The following is a 25,186-nucleotide window of genomic DNA, read 5'->3' on the forward strand; positions in this document are numbered from 1 at the left end:
GTACCGTCCCCATCAAGGACATCCAACACTAATCGGGCCCTAAGAGGGTACTTGCGAGGACGGCACGGTATGTGCCCTAAATGTGCCCGGCGATGGCGTTGGCGATGCGCCGTGGGTGATGTATGGAGTAATAAGGCTGTGATTCATGGTGTCGTAATTTCCAGCGCTAAGGGAGCGAAGGAATTTGATTACGATAGCTCCCTCTAGAACGGGCTGAGGAATGTGAGTTTTTCTTTCCATAAAAAATCACAGTACGGTATATTAAAGTAAGAGCTCAAACAATCAGTTTTTAAAGACTCTCAACCGACTCTTATTGACTATTTTATTCTTTTTTTTCAAGTGTTTGGAACAAACTTTAAACATATAAAAAACTAAAAGTAAATAAATCAAATCATCACTTTTCATTTTACATTTACATACATTATTAAACAGTTGAATTGCTGAACATTATTAAACATTGCGGAACAGTATTTGTTTCATATAAAAACTGTTTTCTTTATGGGTTTTAATGACTTTGGAATTATTCCTTTCGATTAGCGATCCGTGCTGTAGTCAAACCGTGGCAAGTGTCATAAAATGAAAGTTGTCTCATTTGTAACATTTCTATCATATCAGTTTTCAAAGTCTTGCGAAGTTGAGCATAATAACTGGAATGAAAGTGAAATGCGAATTACGCTTTTTGAGCTAATCCAAACCTTGCTTATTTGTCGAAAAATATCCTTTGGACGATAACGTATAAAATAATACGATGGACTTAAGCGAATATGAAAACAACTTCAAAATTACATTGCAATCATCGATTCAACCAGTAAAAATTATATTTAAAAATAACCCTTTGTTTAATTAGCTTAGTCTCACCGACAGGTTTTAATTGTTTTTCAGTTTCCTTCGTATGCAGTATGCTTTAAATGTGCTGCATTCAAAAAGCTGCCAAGCAAACAAAACATTGCTTTCAAAATTTTAATGAGCAGTGTAATTCCCCTTATACACCTTCAGCCATCCACTTATTTTTTTATTCTGTTCAATAATCAATCATACTATAAAAAGGGTGGTGAAATAACAAAAAGCGAACCTAAGTTGATCTCTTAAACAACTATAACTTTGCTTGAAACCTTTACATACCTTTAGCAGTGTTCATTTAAAAAAGCTGGCATTGCATAATATTCACAAAAAAGTACTCATTTACAGCAATGAGTACTTCTCGTTATAATACATGGAAAAAGACAGAGAAATCGATTACCTTTTCAGTTCTTTATTAAGTCCCACGAGGCTCCAATGGCGTTGGGAACCATGCCTCCAGCTCGCTGTCAGTTCCCGTAGCCCTGCAACGCCGCTGCTCGGTTTCAGTGATGGTTCATTAGCGAAAATGGGAGTCGCCCGAAACCCGGTTGCCGTAAAACAGTCCACCGAACGTCACCGTGCGTCCTGGGGCTGTGTGTGCGCCTGCGTGTGTATTTGACCTGTGGCTGTGTGTCGGGGTGGTGTGTTTGCATGGCGAGCCGCAGTGTGCTATATTTCCTATTCCCCTCGATGCGGATAAATACCCGGTTATTGCGGGTGGTATTAATCAAACATCATTATCATTGCAGAGACATTGGGCAGGTTCGTACGCTCGTACCGTTCTGTTCTTTCCTTCGACATAGCAAGGATGATGTTTCGTGGGGGAAACGTCAGTTCGGCTCGGTTTTCCTCTAAGGTCGCTATCGCCCACTCACCCATTGTTTTCGTCAAAATGGGCTTGGATTGTTTTTTGGTTTGAGCTTCTTTTTTCGTGACCGAAGGCTGGGACTATGGGCTGTCTAGCTCGTCTGGTTGTGTTTGTGACTGTTTATCTGTGAGGTTGTATGAAAACGTATTGTTGAAAAGAACTCTCTTTCGAAATACCCCCCCTATCGATTGCGTTGACGGTTTTTAATTGAAGTGTTCATTAAAGCGATATCTAATGCAAGTTTTCTGATTGTTGTTGATCCGTTTCACTATTTTCCAGGCGCGTTTGCGCGTTTGTCAGTTTTTACCGTCTCGCGGAACCATCAAAAACGGATGTCGCTACTCCACCCACTATGTTTTTCGAAACCATCCGATTCGTCAGAGAGCCTCGCTCCGGTAGCGGAAAGAGCAGCATGCGCCATTACACTCCGCTGTGAGAAAGAGAACTGCCTTGAAGAAGTTCCTTGAAAAACGCTTAGCTCCGCCCTCCGCCAGGTAGGCAAGAGAGAAGGCTCGATCGGGGCAAAACGAGACAGAAAACGATGTGCTATGAGCGTGTGTGTGTGTGTGAAAGGGAGCGGAAGGCACAAACACTAGTAACGGGTTGTAAGGGGTAGACTACCCTCTCGGCACTACCCGTCGGAGGGTTGCAAGTGCGTACTTCTTCTCCGGTACGTTCAGTTGAAGAGTTCGTCGGTGCCAAGTGACATCGTCGGTACCCTTCCGTCGGACCAAGAGTTTCACCCTCCTTACGACCCTCCGCGAACACTGACAGGCCCCGCAGGATACGACGACGAAGACGTCAGCCAGGATACAACCGAAAAGAGTCCAGTCAGTCGAGCTGCGAGCGCTGACGGTGGAGGTTGTCGTTTGTTTTTGCAGTGTTTGTCCGTTACGTAAAAAAAGCGACAAAAACAACAACGTGATTGTTTTCCGAACCTACTATTTGCGCACACACAACACGAGTGTGTCATGGCCGCGTCGAGTGGTTCCCCGATTTAGCGACGGTGTGTTCCAAGCGGAGAATATTGGTTCGTTTATTTTGCGGTGCAGCTGCAAGCCATTGATAACATTCGGATTTGGAAATTATAAACAGTGAACAGTGAAGTTTGGTGAAGTTTGTGGCAAAAAAGAAAAACAATGGCGCCCAAGTATCGGTTAACGGTGTTACTGTAATCGAAACTCAGGTTTTCAGTGGCGGTTGAGGGAGCAGTTAGTGCGTGAAGAGTATAGAAGAATAAATAAATTGTGAAAAACGAATTGTACTAGGAAAAATATAAACATCGATTACACCAATCAGTTAAAGCAAAAGTGATCGTCGTAGAAGTGTTGTGGAAGAAGTTTCAGCTAAAAAAACAGAGAACCTCCTTTCGAAGGAGCGTCGGTAAAGTCGGACCGGTAAAGCGGTCGGGAACTCGAAGGTGTAAACAAGCAAATACGACAAAATGGTGTCCTACTATAACCACTTCGCGATGTACCCGAAGAACCACAGCGGCAACCTGCCGTACTCGGCCACTTCCGGCTGGTACCCGGGCAACTACCAGCACCAGCCGCCGCACCCGCAGTTCATCGGCGACGGCGAGTCGTCCCCGCAGCCCACCATGTACTACCCGCACCCGCACGTGTTCCACCCGCAGTCCAGCCCGGACTGGAGCGCCCACGAGAACTTTTCCACTCCGCCGCAGACGACGCTCCTGCCGCACGGTCCGAGTCCCGGTATCGGTTCCGGGGGTGGAGGCGGTGGCGGTGGAGGAGCTGGCGGGGCCGGTGAGGGTGGCGGAGGCGGTGGAGGCGGCGGAGGATTGGGAGGGCTGGGTGGGCTCCACCTGGGCCCGGGCGGGCCGAACCACCACCATCATCACCATCATCACCATCACAGCAACAACAGTGCCGGCAACAATAACAACAGCGCGCACGATCATCTGACCGATGGCCTGCACAGCATACCGTCGCCGCCGATCACCGTTTCCGGCAGCGACATGTCCAGCCCGGGCGCCCCGACGGGTTCGGCCTCGCCGCAGATCACGCCCCGCCCGACGCCCGTCAAGAGTCCGTACGAGTGGATGAAGAAGCAGTCGTACCAGAGTCAGCCCAATCCAGGTTAGTAGCGGAAGCTCGTGTCCTTCTTCTTGAGTATCTATAGTTTCTTGCATGATCGGTTGCGCGTGCAGTTTTCTTCTATGCGTGTGCTGTTGTACATTTTCTTCGTTTAATTCAATGCTAGTTATTTCAAGTAATAATTTCTGTTTATTATGGAATCATTTACGATTGGGTTCATTATTTTGCTTTACACTTTGATGAGAATCAGTTCTGCATGTGTTTCTGCAAATAAGTAAAAAAGAACTTGGTATCAAATTCCATTTTATTTCTCGGAAATTGATGATGGTTCCCTGCAATTACTTACTCGCTTTGATGTTCGTTATTTCAACAGAATGTCATGCTTTATTTTGGAATGGTAGAACATCAGACAGATCGACTGATCGTCGGCTTCTGAGCCCTCATTACCTTTCTGTTGCATGTAAAACATGCATGTACCGGTTGTTTAAATCTACAACTGAAACATGTCTTTCAAAAAAACCCCTCTATTTGCTAAATGACTGACCAAACTTTCAGCCCACATCTGATTCGTTCGATCTCAAGCGCTCTTGTACGATTCGGCACGCAGCTTTACTACCCAAAACATTCCATAAACCATACCACACGGTCGCCATGGTAGCCACATGGCACCTCGGAGGAACGAAAAGGAGGAACCATTAAAAATCTAGAACGAATAAGGGACGTCGTAGTTGAAGAATGGCGCGGGCCGCCCGGGACGACGCATAGAATGGATTGATTTATGTCGCGGTGCATGATCTTCGGCGTGGAAAAAGGTGCTGGATGGTTATGAAATGTTGCATACTACTTCCCGCAAGCACAACGTTCTCCAGTTGAAGATATTTATGTAGATTGTGGTGTGGTGTGGTTTGGTTTTGATGTGCCTTTTGCTACGCTAGGCTTCTCCCCACTTTCGACGGAGCCGTGACTTTTTTATGCTTCCAAACTTTTTTGGGCGAACATAAACCAACGGTTAACGATCGGGGATGGAAGGATATTCTGCGGCCGGGTGGCGAGGATAAACGGCGTGTGTTTGTGAGGCTCGGGTGTTTTCCCTGCTCTCGCTCTGTTGTGGTTCTCTGTTTTATCGATGAAGTGATTTATTCGTGACGACGTTGCTGCACATTAGAATCCTCATTCCAAAGGCCCTCTAGGAAGCCCGAGCTCGAGTGTTTCTGTGTTTGTATGTGTCGATGCCACCATAACAAAATGGGCGAAGGATATCGGGAAGAAGGAAACAAACGCTGCAGGGATGAATTTTATTTCCTTTATTCCGTTCTCCTGTGTTTCTCAAGAAAATGGGACGGTTTTACTTCTCCCTTTCATCACCCCCCGTTTCCATGGCGATCGTCACCATCGCTAGGGATCCTGTTTTATCCTCTTCTTCCACATGGCACTCCGGTTTCATCCAGCGTTGTGTCGCTAGGATACCCTCTGTTCGAACCAACGTCACTTAGGGCCGTTCCACAAAGAGAACCGGCCGCCGTGATGCGCGGCTTGCAATTTCCATTAGCACCACGAAAATGGGTCCATTTCGGGTCCACCGGTTGGGGCAAAGGTTTCCATTACGCACAGCCATACACACACTTCGGCGATCACGTTCGACAGTAGCCATGTTGCCTCTTCCGATTAGCGTCCAATTTCGGTTACCACTTACCCAAAAAGAGCCGCCGACGAACAGAATCAGACGTTCCGTGCACGTTCTGCTGTGTTGTTCTGGTTTAGTTCCCTCAGCCTGTTTGCTGTCTAGTGTTATTCTATTATATTACCTTCCGCTGGTTGGAGCATGTTTCTTCAAGATTATCTCTAGTATTTGTTTAAAAATTAATTTTTGTTCTATTTGTTTAGTCAAACCCTTTACCCTTCTCAATGGTACCCCCTTGCGCTTGTAGTTATATCTTTTGTGACCGTTTGTTTTCCCCACTCATTGAATATTACCATATTATCCACGTTGATGGGTGACACGTACTGCAAGCTTTAATCACACGCTGTCCATTATTCTTTTCCTTTTCCATCACACCCGAACAAACAAAAAAAAAATACCTTCACGTCCACTCGCTCGACACAAACCTGTCGATTGATGATTTGTGGAACGAATAAATGAAAAAAAAAACCAAACCAAACCAGGAGGCCTTATCAACATCTGCTCGGCACCATCGCTGCAAGACTTCGCCCCTGTGGAATCCGGTGGTATGGATGAACAACTTACCTTTATTCGTTATAAAAATGTGTACTGCTTGCGATACTTTTGTATTTTGTTTTTGATAAAGTCTGACAATCGACTCTTTCGGTTCTGTTGTCCCTTGGTTGTTGGAATACAACACTTTTACTTTGTTAGACTTTTTCTGACCATCTTAAAAGTTTTATGTTTTGCATGCTTCAAGATACTCCTTTAGGTCAGTTTAAAAATGAATAATACTCACACCTCTTCCTTTTCGTGACAAAGAAGAGTTGATTTCATAGATTTTTAGTTCATTTTATAGAAACGCCTACGATAGGTAAACTTTCCTGTCTTCTTTGTGGCTCTTTGTTACCTTCCGCTTTCTTCTTTTCGCCACTCCTGTATTCCATACAAAGAAAACCCACCGCCCCTCTTTCGTTTCGCGCTCCATTTTGTAACCGGCTGCCACCGGGTTCCGCTATGATTGCATTCGGTTTCGGTTCGGGCCCAAAATGGAAGCCAACCAACCCATTCGACGCGCGCAGGGGAACACAAAAGGAACCCGTGCTGGGGCTACGGGGTATCCCCAACACAGTGGAATCAATTTAAGTCTGGTTGATGTATTGCACTGCTGATTCCGCACCACATTTTCCCCCCCTTTGGGTAACGTTGTTCGAATGCTAGCCCGAGCCTAAAAAGCAGTGAGTTTTAATATTCATTTCGAACCCATTCTCGCAGCACACGCTGCGAACCGTGGTCCATGAGACTGCATGACTTTGTAACGCTGTTCGCTAGGATTAGTCTACCGTTGGACAACCGGTGGAGGACAGGGAGGGAGGGCTAGGAATGGGGAAGGCAAGGGAATCACAAAACCCGTCCATTTGCCACCAACTCTCTAGCCACCAAAGTCGAAGCGCGTAACGCTATTAATTTATTCGCTTTATGTATATTTTTATAGCGTTTAATATTTATGGCACGCCAAGTTGAGCTCAAGTTGAGCCGGGAGGGAGAAGTTGCCTCTAAAAAAGCACAATGCTTGTGGCGGTGTGTGTGTGCCAAGGGGAAGGGTGAAATCGGCTCAAAGACGATATAGAGGGAAAACAACAGACGAACAACTCGAGCGAAGCCGAAAAGGGAAGCACAACCAAATCAAATCCAAGGAGGACATTAAAAAGCGCACAACATTCGTCGTGGTTGCTAGCAACAACGGTTGTGGTCGCTGCTTGTGTGTGTGTCGTCTTCGACTTGTGTTTTCCTACACTGTGTGGGTGTGCGTGAGCCCGGAAGTTTGAAAACCCCGTGGGGCGCAACAATCGACAGTAGGAAGATTTATCAGGGCGCACCTTTTCCTACTCCAGCAAAACATGGAAGACGGCCCAGAATGATCCAACCTTCGGAAAGATTAATTTGTACGCGCCACCTTGATGAATCCCAACAGAATCTCTTTTGATTGCTTCTTGGACAGGTCGAGCACAAGGTGTCCGAAGAGCAGCTTACTTCGTTTCATACAGCATTATCCTTCTGTTTGTTTGATCGAATTTGTTTCACTTGATTCTATGTTCGGTTTGCTTCTTCAATTTAATCCTTTTTGTTTTGAGGTTAGTTTTTGTAACATATAATTTGTGTTCATCTTAAAAATTACTTTTCCATGAAATAACATTAGAAAAACGATGTTCAAAGAAATTTTCCTAACCAAAATCGTTTGAGCGTGTATAAAGCTGAAAGCCTTTCCGTATACTGTACAAAAGATTTCCCTGGCACCGTTTGATTTGACCCCTACCTCCATCACAGTCAGTTTGTTTTTCTGCAATATAAACCGAGCACTTTCCCATGCTTTTCCGCGTGCTCCGTGATACCTTAAATAAAACTCTCTAACCGATAAGCAATGCTCACCAAAAATCATTCAAACGCAAACAAAAGGCTAATGATGTTTTTTTCTCGACCCCGTTTTACATTTTTGCAGGAAAATGTAAGTATCGGTCAGACCGCCGGACCCCGCGGTTCCCAAACAAGCACACAAACACACCGCTTTGCGTTCTTGCTTTACCCCTAGCCTTGTTCCCAACTCCAGCGTTTTGATACCGAGTTTTCCACAGGTAACGCTCAGAAAATGTTCTTCTTTTTTAATTTATTTCCTTTCGGTTTTCCCTCGCTAAAGTTTACGCCACATTTTCGATTTGTTTGTGTTTTCACGAGTTTACAGTGAGTTGATTTGAATGTGTTCGATTTCTGTAACAGTTAAATTAAACGACGGCAGTCGGGACCGTTCGAATGATTACTTTACGACCTTTTCAAGCAGTTTGTGCTATTTATTCTTTTGAACAAATATATTTGCTCATAATGAATTATAGGAATTTTCTTTGAAAACTTCCAATCCGTACGAATTATTTCCTAATCACAAGCACAACTATTTTATTTTTTAATTCCAAGTTTTAAGTTTCATTCTGTTATCAACTTACTAGGCTTATATTTATCCAACACAATGTATGCACCAATAGTGGAACTGGACAAACAAAATCTAAAGAATATTTATTAAATACCGTTGCGTTTCTCAGCAGTCGCTCCAAATGAGGTTGCTTTTCAAAACTCACCCCATTCAAGTTACGCAACAATCGATGGAAACAAACCGAATCCGTGCCTCGCTTCCTTGGATTCGATTCTTTTCTTTCCACTCTTGCTTCCAATGCTCGAGTGTTTCTAATCATGGAACTGTTCCACCTCCTTGCCTTTCCACGAGCGACTCCTGCTGCGCAATAATCGATCAAACACAACCGCATAACACGGGCGCCATTTTGTACGGGCTCGGCGGCCATGCCACCGGTATGGAGTGCTGGAATTCAGCGATTAATCGTTGGAAATAAGAAAGGAGAGAAGAAAAAAAGCTGGACGATTAGAAAACCGCAATCGAGAAGCGATATTGTTTTCCCCTCCAACGATTTCCTTCTCGCTCGTAGTTGTTGTTTGTGGTTGTTTTATCATTTTTCTTCCCGCATCGAGCAGACATTTGTCCCCCGGGTGGAGCAGAGTCTGTGCGGGGTACTATTTTTTTTGGGGGGGTTGTGTGTATTTTTTGCTCTCCTTCCTCTATCAACATTTCATTTCAACAACCTTATCGAACCGTTTCGCGGATGGTGGCCGTCATCGATCGCTCCGCGTTTGTCGTCATTAGCTTTTTTTCGAAACGCCTTCAAACCGAACACCGTTGATAGAGATCGGCCAAACGCGGACGGACGGCGACGGTGGTGGCGGCCACGTTATCACGATTTGACAGTGTGGTTTGATTAATCGATTTTCCCAATCCCCAACGTTTCAACATTTCGGTGCCTAGCGTGCTTCCACCCTGCAGGCCGACGTGGCCTTTAGCCTGACAGGATCTCGCTTGTCTGCGGCCGAAAACCGGCCATCAATCATAGCGGGTTTGATCCGGTCGAAAAAGTCAATGACGACGATGGAAATTAAATCCACAAAGGAAAGTGCTGAGCTGACCGGTACTTGCTATCGATCCGAACGGTCCGTTTCGTTGAAATAAACTTGTTCTTTCCTTCGTTCGTTTCTTGCAAACAAACCGAACGCGAATGTTCAAACAAATGTCCGCCGAATTCCGTTAACACTCAACGGCAAAAATAAAAAAGAAGAGACCCGAAACTGTTGCTATTTTCTTTAAAGCATTTGCATTCGGGATGAAATAACACCATCCAAGCAACACGATCCTTCGCCGTGATGTGCTTTGTTTTTTAAGTTTTCCCTGTTTTTTGCCCGACGAGCCCAAAATAAACACCATCTTCACGCTCCGGCCAGGCCAAACGTTTGGCCAACACTGGCGATCATGAGAATGGGGAATTGAAGGAAAAGCGAACTCTCCGAAACTTTCCGGGCATCCAGGATGAAGGATGAATTTTACAACTTAATTGGACCGATGCCGTTCCGTCGATGCCCCGGTCGCTTCCGGTGCGGAATGCGAAAGGACGATGTTTTGCTTGCCGCGTCCATCTTTCGTTGCCTTTTCGGGTATTTCCCAGCCAGCGTTGTTGGCAAACAAGTGAGGAAGGAACGGCCTCGGGGTTGCGGGTAATGTGATGGTACTGCTAATGGCAGGCTGGAACGCAAAACAAGCTCGCCCGAAACCGAGTGGCCAAATATGTAAATTGGCTTTGGCGGGGAAACCGAGCGAAACGTGCGCGTTCCCTCGGTGTAGGAATCTTGAACCATGCTTCCAATTTTCCTCGAAACAGCGTGTCGCTTGCGAGTAGGTTTCGGTGAAAAATTGCAACATTCATCTATCATCCGCTGGGTGCACCGGCGCTGAAAAACATCATCATCAGAATGTTTCCACGCCGCAGACGCAACGGTTCGGAAAAACTGGTCCCGTGGGTGAAATTGAGAAAATTAACTAAACCCTACGAACGCGCAAGGACGTGCGTTACGCTAACGAATTGAGGAGGGGGTTGTCGGTGGCGTTACGGAAGGTGTCGAAGTGAAAATGGAACGGAATTAAATCGTAACGAACATCGTTGTTCGGAAGAGATTCACGACCGAGACGAGACTACACAAGAAGTCGAGATACATAAAATTGTTAAAATATGAAAATTGTAATTGCCATTTGTGAAACTGTCCTCAGTTCATCCTCACTCTACAATTAGACAACTGTCATCACAACGTTTGGTGAGAGTTTCCCTCTCGAATTCAAGAAAGCAAAAACACACAAAAAAACAGACACGTCCTACAGCATGCCAACCGATGGATGATCTCCCTCGCGCCCATATAACAGTGATAATAGATTTGTCGACAGCAGCCAACGCTGGACGGATGAAAACGACGTTTTCACTCGGAACTGGATCCGAAAGCTGGTCCAGATTTTCCCCCGGAGCTCACCCGCAGACTGGCCCCGTAGTATTTTATTCGTTTACAGCACACCCTACGACCATCGGGTCGTAAACATTAGGACAGCATAAATAGTTGGTCCTTAAACGTCTGTAAAGGGACACAGACACACACACACGGTGTGGTGGCAAAGCCTGAAAATGGAACCGTTCCGATCGGCCAAAACCGGCAGACGACGTTGGCTCAAATGTGTCTGCCCACTTTTCTATGTGTGTGTGTGAATGTGTGAGCCTTTATCCACTCCCTTTAACTATCTTCGATAAACACTGTCTTCCCATAAACGGAGCGATATTTTAGTCGACTCCTTTGATGCCAAAGTGCTCCACGGTTGCTATGGTGCCCGAACGGAACCCATCTTGCGATTGGCGCTTTCGAGGCAACGGATATTGTACGTCTAGAGCCCAAAACGTCACCGTTCGTTCGGCCGTACTCTGGCGTCCGCTTTACGATTGTTTCGTGAGTTAGATTCCTTCGTTCTAGCGCTCTAGCGTTAAGGGTTATGGTTGGAGTTTTTCGGTTTTTACGGCAATAGTTTCTCCCGGTTCACCATAGTGTACCGGTGGCTTGGACTACTTAAGCCGACGCTGAAGGTAGTTGAGTTGAGTGTGTATATATTTATTTATATACACGTGCGCCACGGCTTCCCCCAAACGGTCATATTCTGGCAGTTTATTTTACCACTATTTTATTGTTTGTTTTTATTATTCATAAAATTGGGGACCTCACTGATGCTGATGGTGGAAACCACTTGCCATCGAGGGAAAAAGGGCCCAAAAAAAGGAAAAAAAGTCTCAGAGCGAATAAATTTAACCACGATTAGGAGTCGTATCGGCTCACGTTTATCGGTTGTGGCAGACGTTCGCAATCAATAGGTCGCATTTTCTTCACTAAATGATATTTATGCTGGCTGTTTATCGTTTTTACTATCTTCTGTAGGGTTTTGGCAACAATTTGAGACTGCTTTACTTTGCCAGTTATTTTTTCTAAATCACCAGTTTTATTCAAAAACAAAGTATCTTGATTAAGGATGAAAATATATGTGACATCATTTGGTTTATAAATCTCTTATTGAACACTATTGAATTAGAACGTTTCACATGTTGATATTTGCAATTTTGTCCCCCGTTGTGTTTTTTTTTTCTAATTACTAAACACAAACACAAACATGCATTTTTGTCAATTTTTGGCCAAAAAGTTGATAAAGTTGGCAAACGACGGCATTATAGTTATAATTTTGTGGTTTAAACTTTTTTTTTACTCTATTTTGCATCACCGGAGGAATATAATACGACTCATTCAATTACTTTTAGCTTCTTTTTGTCCTTGCTCCTCACAAATTAACCTGTCTTTCAAAAAAAAACCTTCACTTGTTTAACACTCTCGTATGGCTTTTGTTTGAATTCTATTTTGAAAAAAGACCTCCAAGGTTGACTACTGAAACATGTCTTCCGTAACAAAACGTTTATTTGTTATCTTTTTAACCGTTCACTTTATTCCTTTTGCGGTTCTTCTGCAACCAAAAGAAATCCGATTCTATTTGATTTTTTCCTACAGAAACAAACTGTTAAAACCTTCCTCAACGCAGCACGTGTTCATTGTGAATGGATTTACCTTACCTACGGCGTGATTTGCGGTGTCGGTTATTTATTTCAAGTAACGCTTCATTGGGGTCCCGATAACGGCCACACAAGTGTCCTACCGTAACGTGTTACGCAACAACAAACCGTATGGAAACGTAAATAAATAGAAACATTCCGGCCAGGGTCATCCCCGCGGGTCGTCCTTTCCATCCACAGACCACAGCCGAGGATTCGGTGTGTCCGTTTTTCGTCCTTCAGCATTATCCCAGACGAACCCTTGGACCTCCTCGGTGGATGGTGTTGTTGATGTGGCCTTCCGGTGCGATTCGATGGGCAACACGTAACCCACGTCGCCACGCTACTGGCCCATTTCGCTTCGACCGAAAACCCAACGCTACCATTTGGCAAACCATTATCATCCCGACCCCCCGGGGACAGGGGGTAAAGAGGAATTTGTCGGAAGCCGAAGGAAAGCCGCAACAACGGCAATCACGGTTCCGTTGCGCTGGTGAAGGGAAATCCTACCACGCCGATGATAAACGCACCCCCAGGGAGTGCGTAACGAATGAAGTGTGAGACACCGTCTCCCTTTCCCTCCATCCCGCCGGGATCTGTTGCTTTTTCTTCTACTTGTGTGGGTTTGTACTTTTTGCCTCCCACCCTCCCAAAACGAGGGTGATGATTTGCGAGAATCATGGCCAAATTGTCACCGTCATGGGGTTGGGCTTTTGAAAAGACAAACACGAAAAAAACAACGGGGAGGATGTTGACGTGTAAATGGGACACTTATGTCCTTGCCAGGCCCTCAAGATGTCTCAATTTGTTTGAAAAGAAAGCCGAACCTTTCCTTTTCTTCAATCTCTCTTCCACATGTGTACCATGAACGTATCTGTCCGCCCAGAACGACCGTAATCGATTTGTCAATTGCTGGTCGGAAGGAAGCGGCCAAACCAAGTGTCGCGCGAGAAAAACACCCACCTCGCAGGCGTGAGTCAAGGAAGTGCAGGCTGTGCTTGCTCTCCCGTGCAGACACCGGTTATATATGGCCGAAATAAAAATTGATATCCATTATTATATTGATATTTATCATAAAAGTATTAATACTTTTATTGCCATTAGATTACGGAGTAATTATTTACGATGCGCTGAGATTCTCCGGGCCACGAGGGAATCCATAGCGAGGAGGGGGGTTTTGGGAGTCTCTCGCGCACACAAACACGATCGCAAACACCCATACGAGGGCCCTTGGAAGTCGGCCACTTACGTACCGCGCGTCTGGACGTAAGAAATCTTCCCCAAAAGAGCACCCTAATCCCCCTAGCGGCGTGGGGTTGTGATAAAGCGAGTGAAAAACGGGTAGGGGTAGGGGAGGGGGGGGGGGGGGGATAAGAAAGACGACACCTCGTGTGTCCACCGATAGTTGTTTCGGTCCTCTGCTGCTTCGGTTGCTTGATAAGAAACTCGTTGAGCGGATTCTGAGGTTCCGCGTTGGCACAAACCGTGGGTCACGAAACGTCAGACATTGTGACGTTTCAGCAACAATAAAAAAAACATCTTGCTACATAGGGAAGGGGGGGAGAAGGTAGGGGTCGGCTCGAGACAGATAGGAAGGAAGGTATGCGAAGATTTGGGAAGTCAGTTTCCTTTGATGTTTTGCTTTCTGAATCCAACAGGATCCAAACATCAAACGGTTCCCAAGGCGACGAGGGTGAACCTGACTTCCGCTGGGAGAAAAGGGTTGGCGGTGGCGAGGGGGTGGTCCGGGACCCCAAACACCGGGTGGATTAGGGAGGGGTTTCTTTTGTCGGTTCGGTTGCATTTACCTAGAGCCCTGGGTCGGCGGGTCGGGTAGGGTAATCGGCGGTAATCCATTTGTCAATCGATATTATCAATCATCCTCCAATATGGGGCTTTCCCGAGCGGCTCGTTTCACTGGCGGCACGCTTTGATTTCCATACTACGTTTAACGGTGCGTTTTTTTCTTCTCCCTCTCTCTCTCTCTCACTCCTTGTTGTTTGTTTTATTTGAATTCGTATCCCCGAAGCCGAACTGGGTCTAGCTTTGCGTCAGTGCCGCCAATTGGTCCGGCGCGTAAGGGGCAGGAATTTCCCGCAACCTCGTACGCAACTGTTTTTGCCAACAAATCTCCTTTTGAAGTCGGGCCCGAGATCTTCTGGGCTTTCAGGTGGGACGAATCGGATTAAATGGGTCAATATTTGCGGGAGTCTTTGGGAACTGTACTTCTTTCTGATTTTTTGAAACCGTGCGACCTCCAGGTGAACGGAGTGAGTGTCCAAAACATCGGATACAACGAGCTTAAATGAGAAAGTCAAGCCATGCCTGAATGGAGTTGACGATTGCAGGCCTCACATTGATGCACGGCCGGTACATCTTCTCAGGTGTAATTGTTGTCTTGGTTTTTGAACCTCCAGTTTTCTGGTTTTACAACACCAGATTGCAGCAATCGGCCGCGTTACGAAGGCCGCCACCAATTGGACCAATTGGCCCGGTCCAATGGTTGGTTTCGGTTTTCCCTCGGTCCATTGAACCGCGAGACCCGATTTCTCCACCTTCACGAACCGACCGTCCTCTTTGCCAACTTTCCACGCCACTCCAACGGGACGGAACCAATAAAGAACCAATTAGGCGCGGGTCGAGAGGAAAAAGGCGTCAGAAAGTTGCGTGTCGCTTTGTTTTTCTTTCTTTTATTTTTTTTTGTTTGGTTTTTCACTCGATGGAGGAAACCGTAATTGCACACTTACGGCATGGATTCATCTCCGCCGGCAACTGTTTGCCGAGGCAGCACAAGCAACGGACCCGAGCTTTGAAGGATTATGGTGGTGGATTATGATGGTGGACAAGGCAACGTTTCACCCGTAGCTGGTAGCTCCGTCATTTTCCGTTCGGGTTTGGAGCGAATGGGAATATTTTAATATCAATGGACGCTCGGCCCGTTCCCGGCCCTTTCTTGCCATGGCCGCGCGACCACGGGGCTCCGGCGAAAGGGTTTCCCGCTTTGAGCCCACCGACGAAAGGGTAATACTCCGTTATCGCGGATTAGGCACGCGGTGCGCTTTGAAGTGCGCTTTGAAGCTGCCATGTGCTTCGGGGCTTGGCGCTCGCGGACGGCTAAAACTGAATTCTAGGCAAGTGATTCTCAAGCGGAGTGCCCTTGAGTGTCACCAAAATAAATTGGGCGGTTAGTATTGGTTTCAGAAATAATTCAGAAATATCAATACCATTACTATTTTTAAACGAAATGATGATACATTTTTCAAACAACGGGTGGTTCAAATTTTACCTCTCCATTTGATTTGATTTAACACGTTAACTGCGACGTCACCTGTTTTGCGGGTGACAGCAGCAAAAATATCGTAGTAGGCTAAAATTATGTCAAAACGGTATTCTTGGGGAAGTCTACTTTTTGCTTGTTTTTCAAATAATGATGTTTTCATAAATGTTGTAACCAAATTTAAACTACAATCCTGTTGAATCGACATCCTTCAGATAATGCTTCACAGCTGTTAACATTTTCGATAAAATGGCTCTTTGTTTTTTAAACGTTTTAAATTAAACTGAAAGATTCCTTTTTTGTAATCGTGTTAATGTTTACTTCTACCAAAGCCAAGATTCTCTGGTTTATGCCACCGGGGAGAACAGAGGTGTTTGAATCATTCTACTGGAATTTATATTCCGATCAACCAACAGCGTACTGAATCATGTCACACACCACATTTGCAATATCCGGCCTGAATTCCGAAGGTTTGCGCCGTGTAAAACTGCATACCCATCCCAACCTAGACCTAAAACTGACGGATGCGTTCTTTGCAGCCGTTCACTACCTTCTTCTACCTTCTGTCTGCTTCTCGTAGCCTCGCTGTCGTTGGCTTTCCCCAAAGTTTCACCCAATTGCGACAAAAACCGGCTAAAGATAGGACTAGGCGACGAACAGGGTAATTAAAATCGAGCATAGGCCACCATCGGTTATCTTTAGTGCCCCCGCGCCGGGCACTAAAACCCAAACGGCGATAATGAAGATACGGATACCGGACTTATCTGTCTGTTCCTTGGGTTCTGCGAGGGTCCCCTCGTCTTCCTACACTTCCACGCTTCTTCATTCTGGCCGAGAGGTTTCGGTTTCGTTTCGTGTCACCTGTTATCGTTGCGAGCATGTCAATCCAATGCAGTGCGCAATCCGACAACAATGGGTGCGTAGGTGACGTGCCCAATTTCCCAATTGATATGAATCAATCGCCGGTTTCGGTTGGTGCATTCAACACGGATAATTGAAACTGACGGAATTCATACTGTCGTTAGACGTCTGCGCTAAAAGCCCAACGATCACGTGGGTAAAACCAAAGCGTGACGACGATCTTAACGCTCACTCGAGCCATCATCTGGTGACGAGGGAAAATGTTTATCCACCACACTTCGCGCCAGTTGGTGGACACTTCTGCGAAAACTCCGACACGTTGTTTACCGGGCCCCGACAACACCGGGCCTTCCCGGGGGCTGCGAGAGTGCGATCTGAAGCATGATTCCCTTCCTGATAACACGATGCACGATCACGCGTCAACTCCGCGCCTCGAGAGATCCCTAATCTCGGTGCCCCGCACGATCGCTCCGATCTCGTCCCCGATCCGCGCCCAGGGGGCTGTGGGGGCTGAGAAAACAGAAGAAACTCGCTACAGCGGTACCGGGACAAACAAGAGCGCCGGGTTTCGTGTGCTTATCATCCGGGCGGAACCTCACCTGAACCCAAACCACGGTGTGGTGGAGGGGCAAAGGTAACGGGCGCTGGTCAGAGGAAACGAGGCAGTCAACGGGGCACGTAGGAAGGAAACTGAACGACCGAAAAAGCGACGGCCCACGGTGTTGTGACAGGCGGTGATGTTCCGTTTTGGTCGGCAAATATTGACTCACGTAACCCGTTCCCGCCGTCGGGGGCGAGGGCGATGGGAGGGCAGTGGGTTCGTGGCGGGCACTGGCGGGGTTCGCTTACTAGGCTGAAGCCATAACACGCTTGTTAACACCGAAATGAGTTGTCATTAACAATTACCTATTGACACATTGCGCCAGCGCACCAGTTTGCTGAAGATATCGAATGTAAGGAGCGAGTACCCGCAGGGATGGGGGGGAAAGACATTGAAAAGGGAACTTAAGGGGGGTCTTAGGAAAAAAAAGTCATGTAGAGAAACCGTATGCAAGAACGTCTTAACTCCACGCACGCTGCTCTATCGTTTCCCTTTGGAGGCGACACGCTCTGTACTAAAACCTGTACTAAATCGCAAACGCAATCCTCTTTTTTTGCAGGGAAAACTCGAACGAAAGACAAGTACCGGGTGGTGTACACCGACCAGCAGCGGCTCGAGCTCGAGAAGGAGTTCCACTACACGCGCTACATCACGATCCGCCGGAAGTCGGAGCTGGCGCAGAACCTGCAGCTCTCCGAGCGCCAGGTGAAGATCTGGTTCCAGAACCGCCGCGCCAAGGACCGCAAGCAGAAGAAGAAGGCCGAAACGGGCACGGGTGGCGGTCCGCAGTCGCTGGTCGGGCACCCGCAAGGCCACAACGTGCACGGGGCGCAGTCGATGTCGAGCCTGCTGGGTGACACCAAACCGAAGCTGGAACCGTCGCTGCACCTGTCCCATCTGCATCAGATGAGCGCGATGAGCATGGGCATGGGCTCGATGGGCCTCCACCACCATCCCGCCCACCATCCGGCGCTCCATCCGCACCTGGGCGTGCCGACGTCACAGCATCAGCTGAACCAGGCCGCGGCCGCCGCCGCCGCCGCCTCCCAGGTGCCCCCGACCTCGCTCAGCATAATGTGATGCGCCGGTTCGGCCGACGATCGCCCGACGATCGCCGCTTTGGTTTAATTTATTCTGTTCATAGTGTGCAGCGGGAAGATGGAGGAGGGAGAGAAAAATTACGATAAAAAAAACAAACAAACAAACAAAATCTTCAGCCATCAACACTGCAAGCAACACTGGAACGCCACAAAGTGAAACACAACAACATCAAATTAAACAAACGCCTTACATATGCAAATCGTCGCTAGGATTAGGTTACATTCGGCAACGGTTCGGATTGGCAAAAACATGGTGGAAACTTTGTAAAAAAAAACCACACAACCACACACACACACACACACACAGCACACCTACAAATATAGATACTTTAACTTAAAAAGAAAAGCAGCCCCAACCTAGAAAGCTGGAGAACTGTTATCTCCGGTGCCACCATTGCGCTTAGTAGGTCGCCACGACGATGCAAGCACGAACCGCCGAAGCCTTTGTTCCTCGATCGATCGATAGGAAGAAAAGGAAAACGGTAACGGAAGGGTTTCCGTGTCCAGGTCGGGTCCGCTAGCGAGCGGCAGAGATTAAATACACCAGCAGGAGGAACGGAGAACCTTCGTTTTATTCCCACGCGGAGGACAAACCATACCGATAGAGCTAGCAAGTTGTACACAGTTCGTAAGCGCAGCTGTCTAGATCAAGATGGAGTGGAAATTAAAATGTAGCATAATTGCGGCATCACTCGCGGAAATAGGACGCCGAGGGGACGAAGATAGTAAACTCTAATTCATGTGCAATGTATAAACAAATTGATATACTTTTAATCTAACTAGCGTAAGATACAAAGATACGGAGAAAGAGGAGAGTTGCGAAAAGATGAAACGAACAACACGAACACAGAACCTCTGGCAGTTAGTTGCAGCCTTTTTTCGGACGTTTGTGACGCGTGTCGAGGTAAAGACGTGCAGAAGTTTAGTATAGTTAGGTGGGTGTTATTTCTAGTGGTTAGGTGCGTGGTATTGTGAAACCGTGTTTGTGTGCTTATTAGGAAGCACCTTTCCCTTCCCTTGAGATGCGTATGCTGTATTAGTAGTAACGTTGTTTGCGTCTGGTGTGGAGATGTTTCTGGCCTCTAGGAAGGAAAAAAAACGAGAAAGAGAGAAAGAGAGAGCGCGGATCTCCGGCCAGCCAGACATGCCCTTTTGCCTTTAGACTACTTCCAATCCTTAGGTTTGTGTTTATTTTTGCCCTGAGATTCATCTCTAAGAGATCGCGTACGTTTGTGAGAAGATAGGAGATACATATGGGTGAAGGGATTGGGTGGGTTGGGTCGGAGGGAGCAATTGGAGACTCGACCCCCTAATCTCTGAATAGTAAAGTATTAAACTGCGGTAAATCTAATTATGTTATTGTACACACGCGTAAGCAAACAAACAAACAAACAAATCATCACTGCGGGTGTAAGCGGAGACCTCAACGATGTAACTCAATAAAGTATAGTTTCCATAGTAACAAGACCATACCGATTCGATTGCTTTGCGGCTGAACTTTGGAAGATTCGGCGGGGATTTGGGGGGAATTGTTCCGAACGGTGGGGAAACCATGTACGAAAACCGGAGAAAGGCAGAATCCCACCCTTGGCCTTTAGTCGTTTAGTCAACCATCGTTTTAGTCAACCTTGGAAAAATCCTTCGTCAGCTGCTGAAAGTCCGCACAGTGCAGCCATCTGTCAGATCGAACCCACCCATACGCACATTACAGTATGATATTTCCATGCTAGATTCATCCTAAAAAACTCTTCCCTTCATTGGGAAAGGCGGTCCTGGCGGCCAAGTTTCTTTAATCTCTCGTCCTTCTCGGCTCGATCTGCTTGATCCGGGTCGGTTGGCGTTGCTGGCGTCGTTGTACGTAGGTACGTTTGTGTTTGCGATGGTCCACCATTCGGCACCCGCCCGGCCGGAAGGTGCTAATAGTTTCACACGTCAGTGAGAATTAATTGACGCGCATTCCGGCTAGTTCCCACGGTCAATTGCAGCGATCGGTGCTTCGGTTGGCGTTTTAGCTTTTACTGGTGTTATTATAGTGTTTTCGGGCCGCCTGGAAACGGCGGCGTGTCGGGAAAAACAATACCGATCGACATTGGAATTGGGAAGGCTGTCGGCACGTTCCGAAATAAAAACAACCGAATGGAAAACGCTTGGCTGTTTTTTCGTCAACGAGCCGTATGACACAATTACTTGAATTGAGCGAAATACAATACAACATCCATACCAATGTGCACAGCATAGGATTTCCAGAGCTTGGATTCACATGGCAAGATTATTGCATTTCTATATACAAGGTGACAATTCAAACTCGTCTTCTATTTTCATTAGAAGAATTAAAACATTTATGCACATTACTAATGTTTTACGCTTTTTATAACACTTTGTTGTAACCGATTTATTTACCCTTTGAACAATATTGTATCTTATTTTTTTATATTTATGCCTTGAAGAACACTCGATAAACCTGACAATAAGCGGCAATCAACCGATCATTTACAGATGCATGAAGGTTAATAAATTGTATAGGATTAATCTAGTCCAAATTTTTCTAAGCCTCAAATTGCACAATTTCATTTTGGTCGAACGAGGCGAAAATAGTAAACCTACTCAAATCTGACACTCTAAATATGATTTCATTACTTTCTAACATAACAATGGATTATTGTTTGGTTTTGTGCAATCTTCGTTTACAATGCTTAGTAGAATACACATTTGATACTAACAAAATTTTTCCCGAACATTATCCATACTCTATTAGTTGGATCACTGACGAATTAATATGATACAATGGAAGTAGAGGTAATAAACACTGTTGATCAATCAATCCTATGTGTTGTGTCAATCATAAGATCATAAAATGTATTCGAAGAGATTGTAATGAGAGTAGAAAACTTCTTATAAATAGGCGTGATGAAAGGAAAGTACTTGTTCACTGATTTAGTTGCATTGCTTGGTTGATCCCATTGAGCACAAAGCTTATTTGCTCTTTACATGTGCAAGATATTTGAATATTTTTTCGGTACAACGAAATCTATTTTATAAAAACAGTTAGTTTGAATCTTTATGCATCGTAACACTCGTAGCGACCTTAATGTTATCTTTTTCACATGTTTCCGGCACGGAAAGTTAATAAATAATTTGATCACGAAAATAAAGAATCAATTATAATGTAACGATTTCAATTCTGTTTCTAAGCTAGATTTTTAATCTTCGCCCACTTTTTCTTGCCTGTTCTATTTCATTCTTGCAAGTTTACAGGCGACACTCTACAACGTTCCATAATTATGTTATGCGATTTACATTTTAGAGCAAGCCTTAACTATGCTCCAGCGGATGAAAAGGATTATCCCAATCGTGTTGTGGAGGCAATACAGGATGCTAGAATTTATCTTCCCGCGTATCCAGTACCAGTGTCAAGGTTTAACCCATTTCCTCCCACCCTTTCTAGCCGGATAACCCCCGATTCCATCCGTTCGCAAACCTACCCGGGTAATCTACCCGATCTATCAGGCATTTCGATCCGGTTAGCTATAAAACTTAATCTGAATCTACTTCCTTCTCGGCCAATAAATCAGTCATCGTTAGTCAGGACGGCGTCGAAAGTGGACGGTCGAACAGCCCCGGCTAAAGGAATGGTCCGGGGACGAACTGTGAGTCCGGATTAGCGTTTCATCGAATGTTTTCCCAACATTTGGCTCACGGTGCAGCCGCAAATTGCCAAATAAGGCCAAGCACTGGACTTTGTAGAAGTCCCGAACTCGTTCCATCCCATGCCAGGCAGATTTTATAAACAAACTTCCAACGGTGGTCCAGACGGTGTTCTCATTTGGTGCAAAGCCAGTCGAAAACTGGCTTCTCGCCACCCGGATCAGGTTGAGTACCGTTCGTTTTCGCCTCTTTCGGCCTCTTGTCGCACGTTTCAGTGTATGTGTGTGTGTATTTCTGTGGCAAAACTTTTCCGAAAAGTAGTCCAACGGTACACCCGCCGGCACCATTCGCCGGTGACCAGACAAGCGACAAGGCTCATTCCGTAACGCCACCACGTCAGCGAATCCTCCCGAGGGCTGTCCGCTTTTATTGGTCCACTGGGATCGTAACGACGAGTGCCGGGTAGACGGAACATTCCGCGAGGGAAAAGAGGATAGGCGCAGACGACGAACGTCGGGATGAACTGTGAACTTGTCGAATGGCAGAAAATCGAATAAATAACAACCATGTGGCGAGGGACGTCGGACACGCACCCCCGGATACGGTGGGCTCAAAACTTGCCCTTTTTGCTTCAAGGCGACGAATTCTGACGAAGCGAGCATTAAGTTCATGCTACGCAAATTTCCCTACTAGCTCCGATGTAACCTAATACTTTAGGAAAAAAGACCTTACTCTCCACAAACCCAAGTCGTTGCTTTAATTTTAACGTCAAATCGACGGAAGAAACATGTTTCGTGGTTAACTGTTGATGGTAACAAATGGATCACACTGATTCTTCGTAATTAATTCGAGGGTGCTGTTGCTCACTTTTCACGCCTTTATGCCATAGGGATGGATAGGATAATTATCAGTTCTTTCCGCCGAAATAGTAAATAATATTCTCGGAGGAAACCGTAATGATGAGCCATTTCTTGCACATGCCAAGACAAATTTCAAACTAAATGAAAGAGGTTAATCATTCGTAAACTAGAACGTTTCAAATCAGAAGTGAAATAGGGAGTTACTCCAGTCATGGAGCTAGTTTTGAAGATTTGCAACAGTTTTATTAAACAATTCGTGATGCGTTGTTTGCTTTTCGATGACCCGGGGTTTTTTTTGACATTTGACGTCTTTTTTCATTTTTTTGCTAAATTTAACTTGTATACTGATCGTAATTAAGTAATCGTAATTATCGTAATCGTTTTAATTTAATTTTAAAACCATATCGAATGAAAATATAACGAATGATTCATATAAAAATCAAGATTAATAAAAAAATTGGCATATAAAAACTATGTAAAATGCCTCCAAATTAGACTTATTTGCTTTACATAGTCATGAACAAACAATTAGAATTATTTTGGTTCAAACAGATACCTCTGCATCATATTATCAACATACAAAATGTACATCCTATAAAATTTACTACAATTTTTGAGGTACTTCAAATGAACTGGTTTCAAACTACGAATACTTTTTGATTGAAGAAAAAACAATCACAACAGAAAACAAGCTTTTTTTAAATCGTCGGTGGGTATATGTTTCATTGGAAATGATCTTCGTTTGTGGATTTTACATGCATTTCACGTATCGTAAATTGTATAGATGCAATGGGTTTCATTCGTTAAAATGTTTAATGTTGCGCTGCGAATTATTAAAATAAGTTCACCAGTTTCGAATTCTGCTTATTACGATTCCAACCAATGCGATGTGAACTACCGCTGCACAAAGCATTTTGAAAAATCTAAACAAAGAATCGGAAACACAACAAAACTCTCATCTAACCTGCAGCGTAACGCTAAATCCATTTGCTAAGAGATTGTTTCGATGGCTTAAGGTGACAGAAAATCCCGGTTATCTTTACCATTTGTTGACATCGTAAATGCTACAGATTCGTCCTGTGCCGATGGCCATTCGGTGGCAATAAATTGAAACCACCGGGCACACGCTGCTTGTCCCCACTTTTTTTGAGTTGCGCTCGATCCGGAACATGTTTCGATTAAAATTTAACCAACTCACCGCAGCCAACCACCGCTTATCAAACAACCGTGCTATCGGTACGAATTTAGAGAAGAAGAACTGCTGCCTGCGTGATAAGAAATCGATTGCAACGAGTGACGGGTGATGTGTGGGAAGTGATACAGCCCCGAACCCGAATCGGAACGGTCCGGTTGGCTACCATAATCGACCAATGTTGATCGAATCGCCGCCCATCAAAAATGGGCAATTAAAAAAAAAAGAAAAAACACTACAATATGAGTGATGCTTATCATGTCTTCCGAATGGCCAATCTCTACGGCACGCTGTCCACGGGAACGTACTTACAAAGTCCACGAGCCTCCAACAGGCCGCGGGACTTCGGTTGGATTCGATTGCTTTGATGCATGTGATCCCCTCGATTAAAGGCCGCCATTGCGCCGGTTTCGCCATGTTTGTGCAGTTTCAGCGCTCCAGCCGTTTGGTACTTACTGTTTGCTGTAGCGCCCCACCCCACTGCCCGGTACTAACCTAATCTAGTAACGTTGTCTAGTGTTGTCAACGGCCGGAACCATTTTGTTTTCTGACGTTGCGCCCTTCGAAAGACGTACGCGTGAACCTACATTCGACACCACACTTTATGACCCGCGGCGTTCGTCGGCAAACTATCAAACGGAATCAAGTGTCAACTGCACCGTCTTCTTCGTAGAGTTGTCCTTCCACTGTTCCCCTTCGCTCCTCCTCTTCCTTCTCCTAAAGTGATGGAAGAGGTCGTTCTCTAGAACGATAGCCGTGTCGGCCGACGAATGCAAGCAATAATAAAACGAGGCAGAGAGAGATGGTAAAATGGGAATAATATGCCAATAGTAAACAGCGCTTGATTTATGCTGCCATTGCTGCGACTGCATCGCCTGCAAGCATTGGAGCATGCCCGGAGCAGCATGGATCGCCCCGGGGTCGGTTCCCGCTGGGTTGCCCTTAATTGCGACGTACGGGGAGGTGAACATGAAGCACGTAGTGTCTGTCCATTGGAATTCCCCCCGTGGCGAGCGGGAGCAGCGATCGCGAGCCGTGGCAGTTCCGCCGTAACCTTGTGCCGATTCGGGCTGGTCGTGGATTAAGGACGCGTGGTCCGGATCGCGTCGCGGATGTGCAGCCCGCTGCGGATCAGTGTGAGAGTGGCGTATTTTTTGTTCCTTTTTTCTGGTGTCTGATTTGGTGGTGTAGGGTCATAAAAGTGAGGTTTAC

At 45.8% G+C, this 25,186-nt stretch overlaps 1 protein-coding gene across 1 annotated transcript; it reads left to right on the forward strand.

Annotated features, from left to right (window-relative positions):
• Positions 1-3,152: 3,152 nt before the first annotated feature.
• Positions 3,153-18,257, forward strand: LOC131283054 (homeotic protein caudal). The gene is made up of 5 exons (XM_058312614.1): positions 3,153-3,447; positions 3,490-3,807; positions 5,929-5,991; positions 7,926-7,931; positions 17,737-18,257. The coding sequence occupies exons 1-5, from the start codon at positions 3,153-3,155 to the stop codon at positions 18,255-18,257; spliced, it is 1,203 nt and encodes a 400-aa protein (XP_058168597.1).
• Positions 18,258-25,186: the final 6,929 nt, after the last annotated feature.

Source organism: Anopheles ziemanni, chromosome 2 (genome assembly GCF_943734765.1).
Source record: "Anopheles ziemanni chromosome 2, idAnoZiCoDA_A2_x.2, whole genome shotgun sequence".
NCBI classification, from domain to species: Eukaryota; Metazoa; Arthropoda; class Insecta; order Diptera; family Culicidae; genus Anopheles; species Anopheles ziemanni.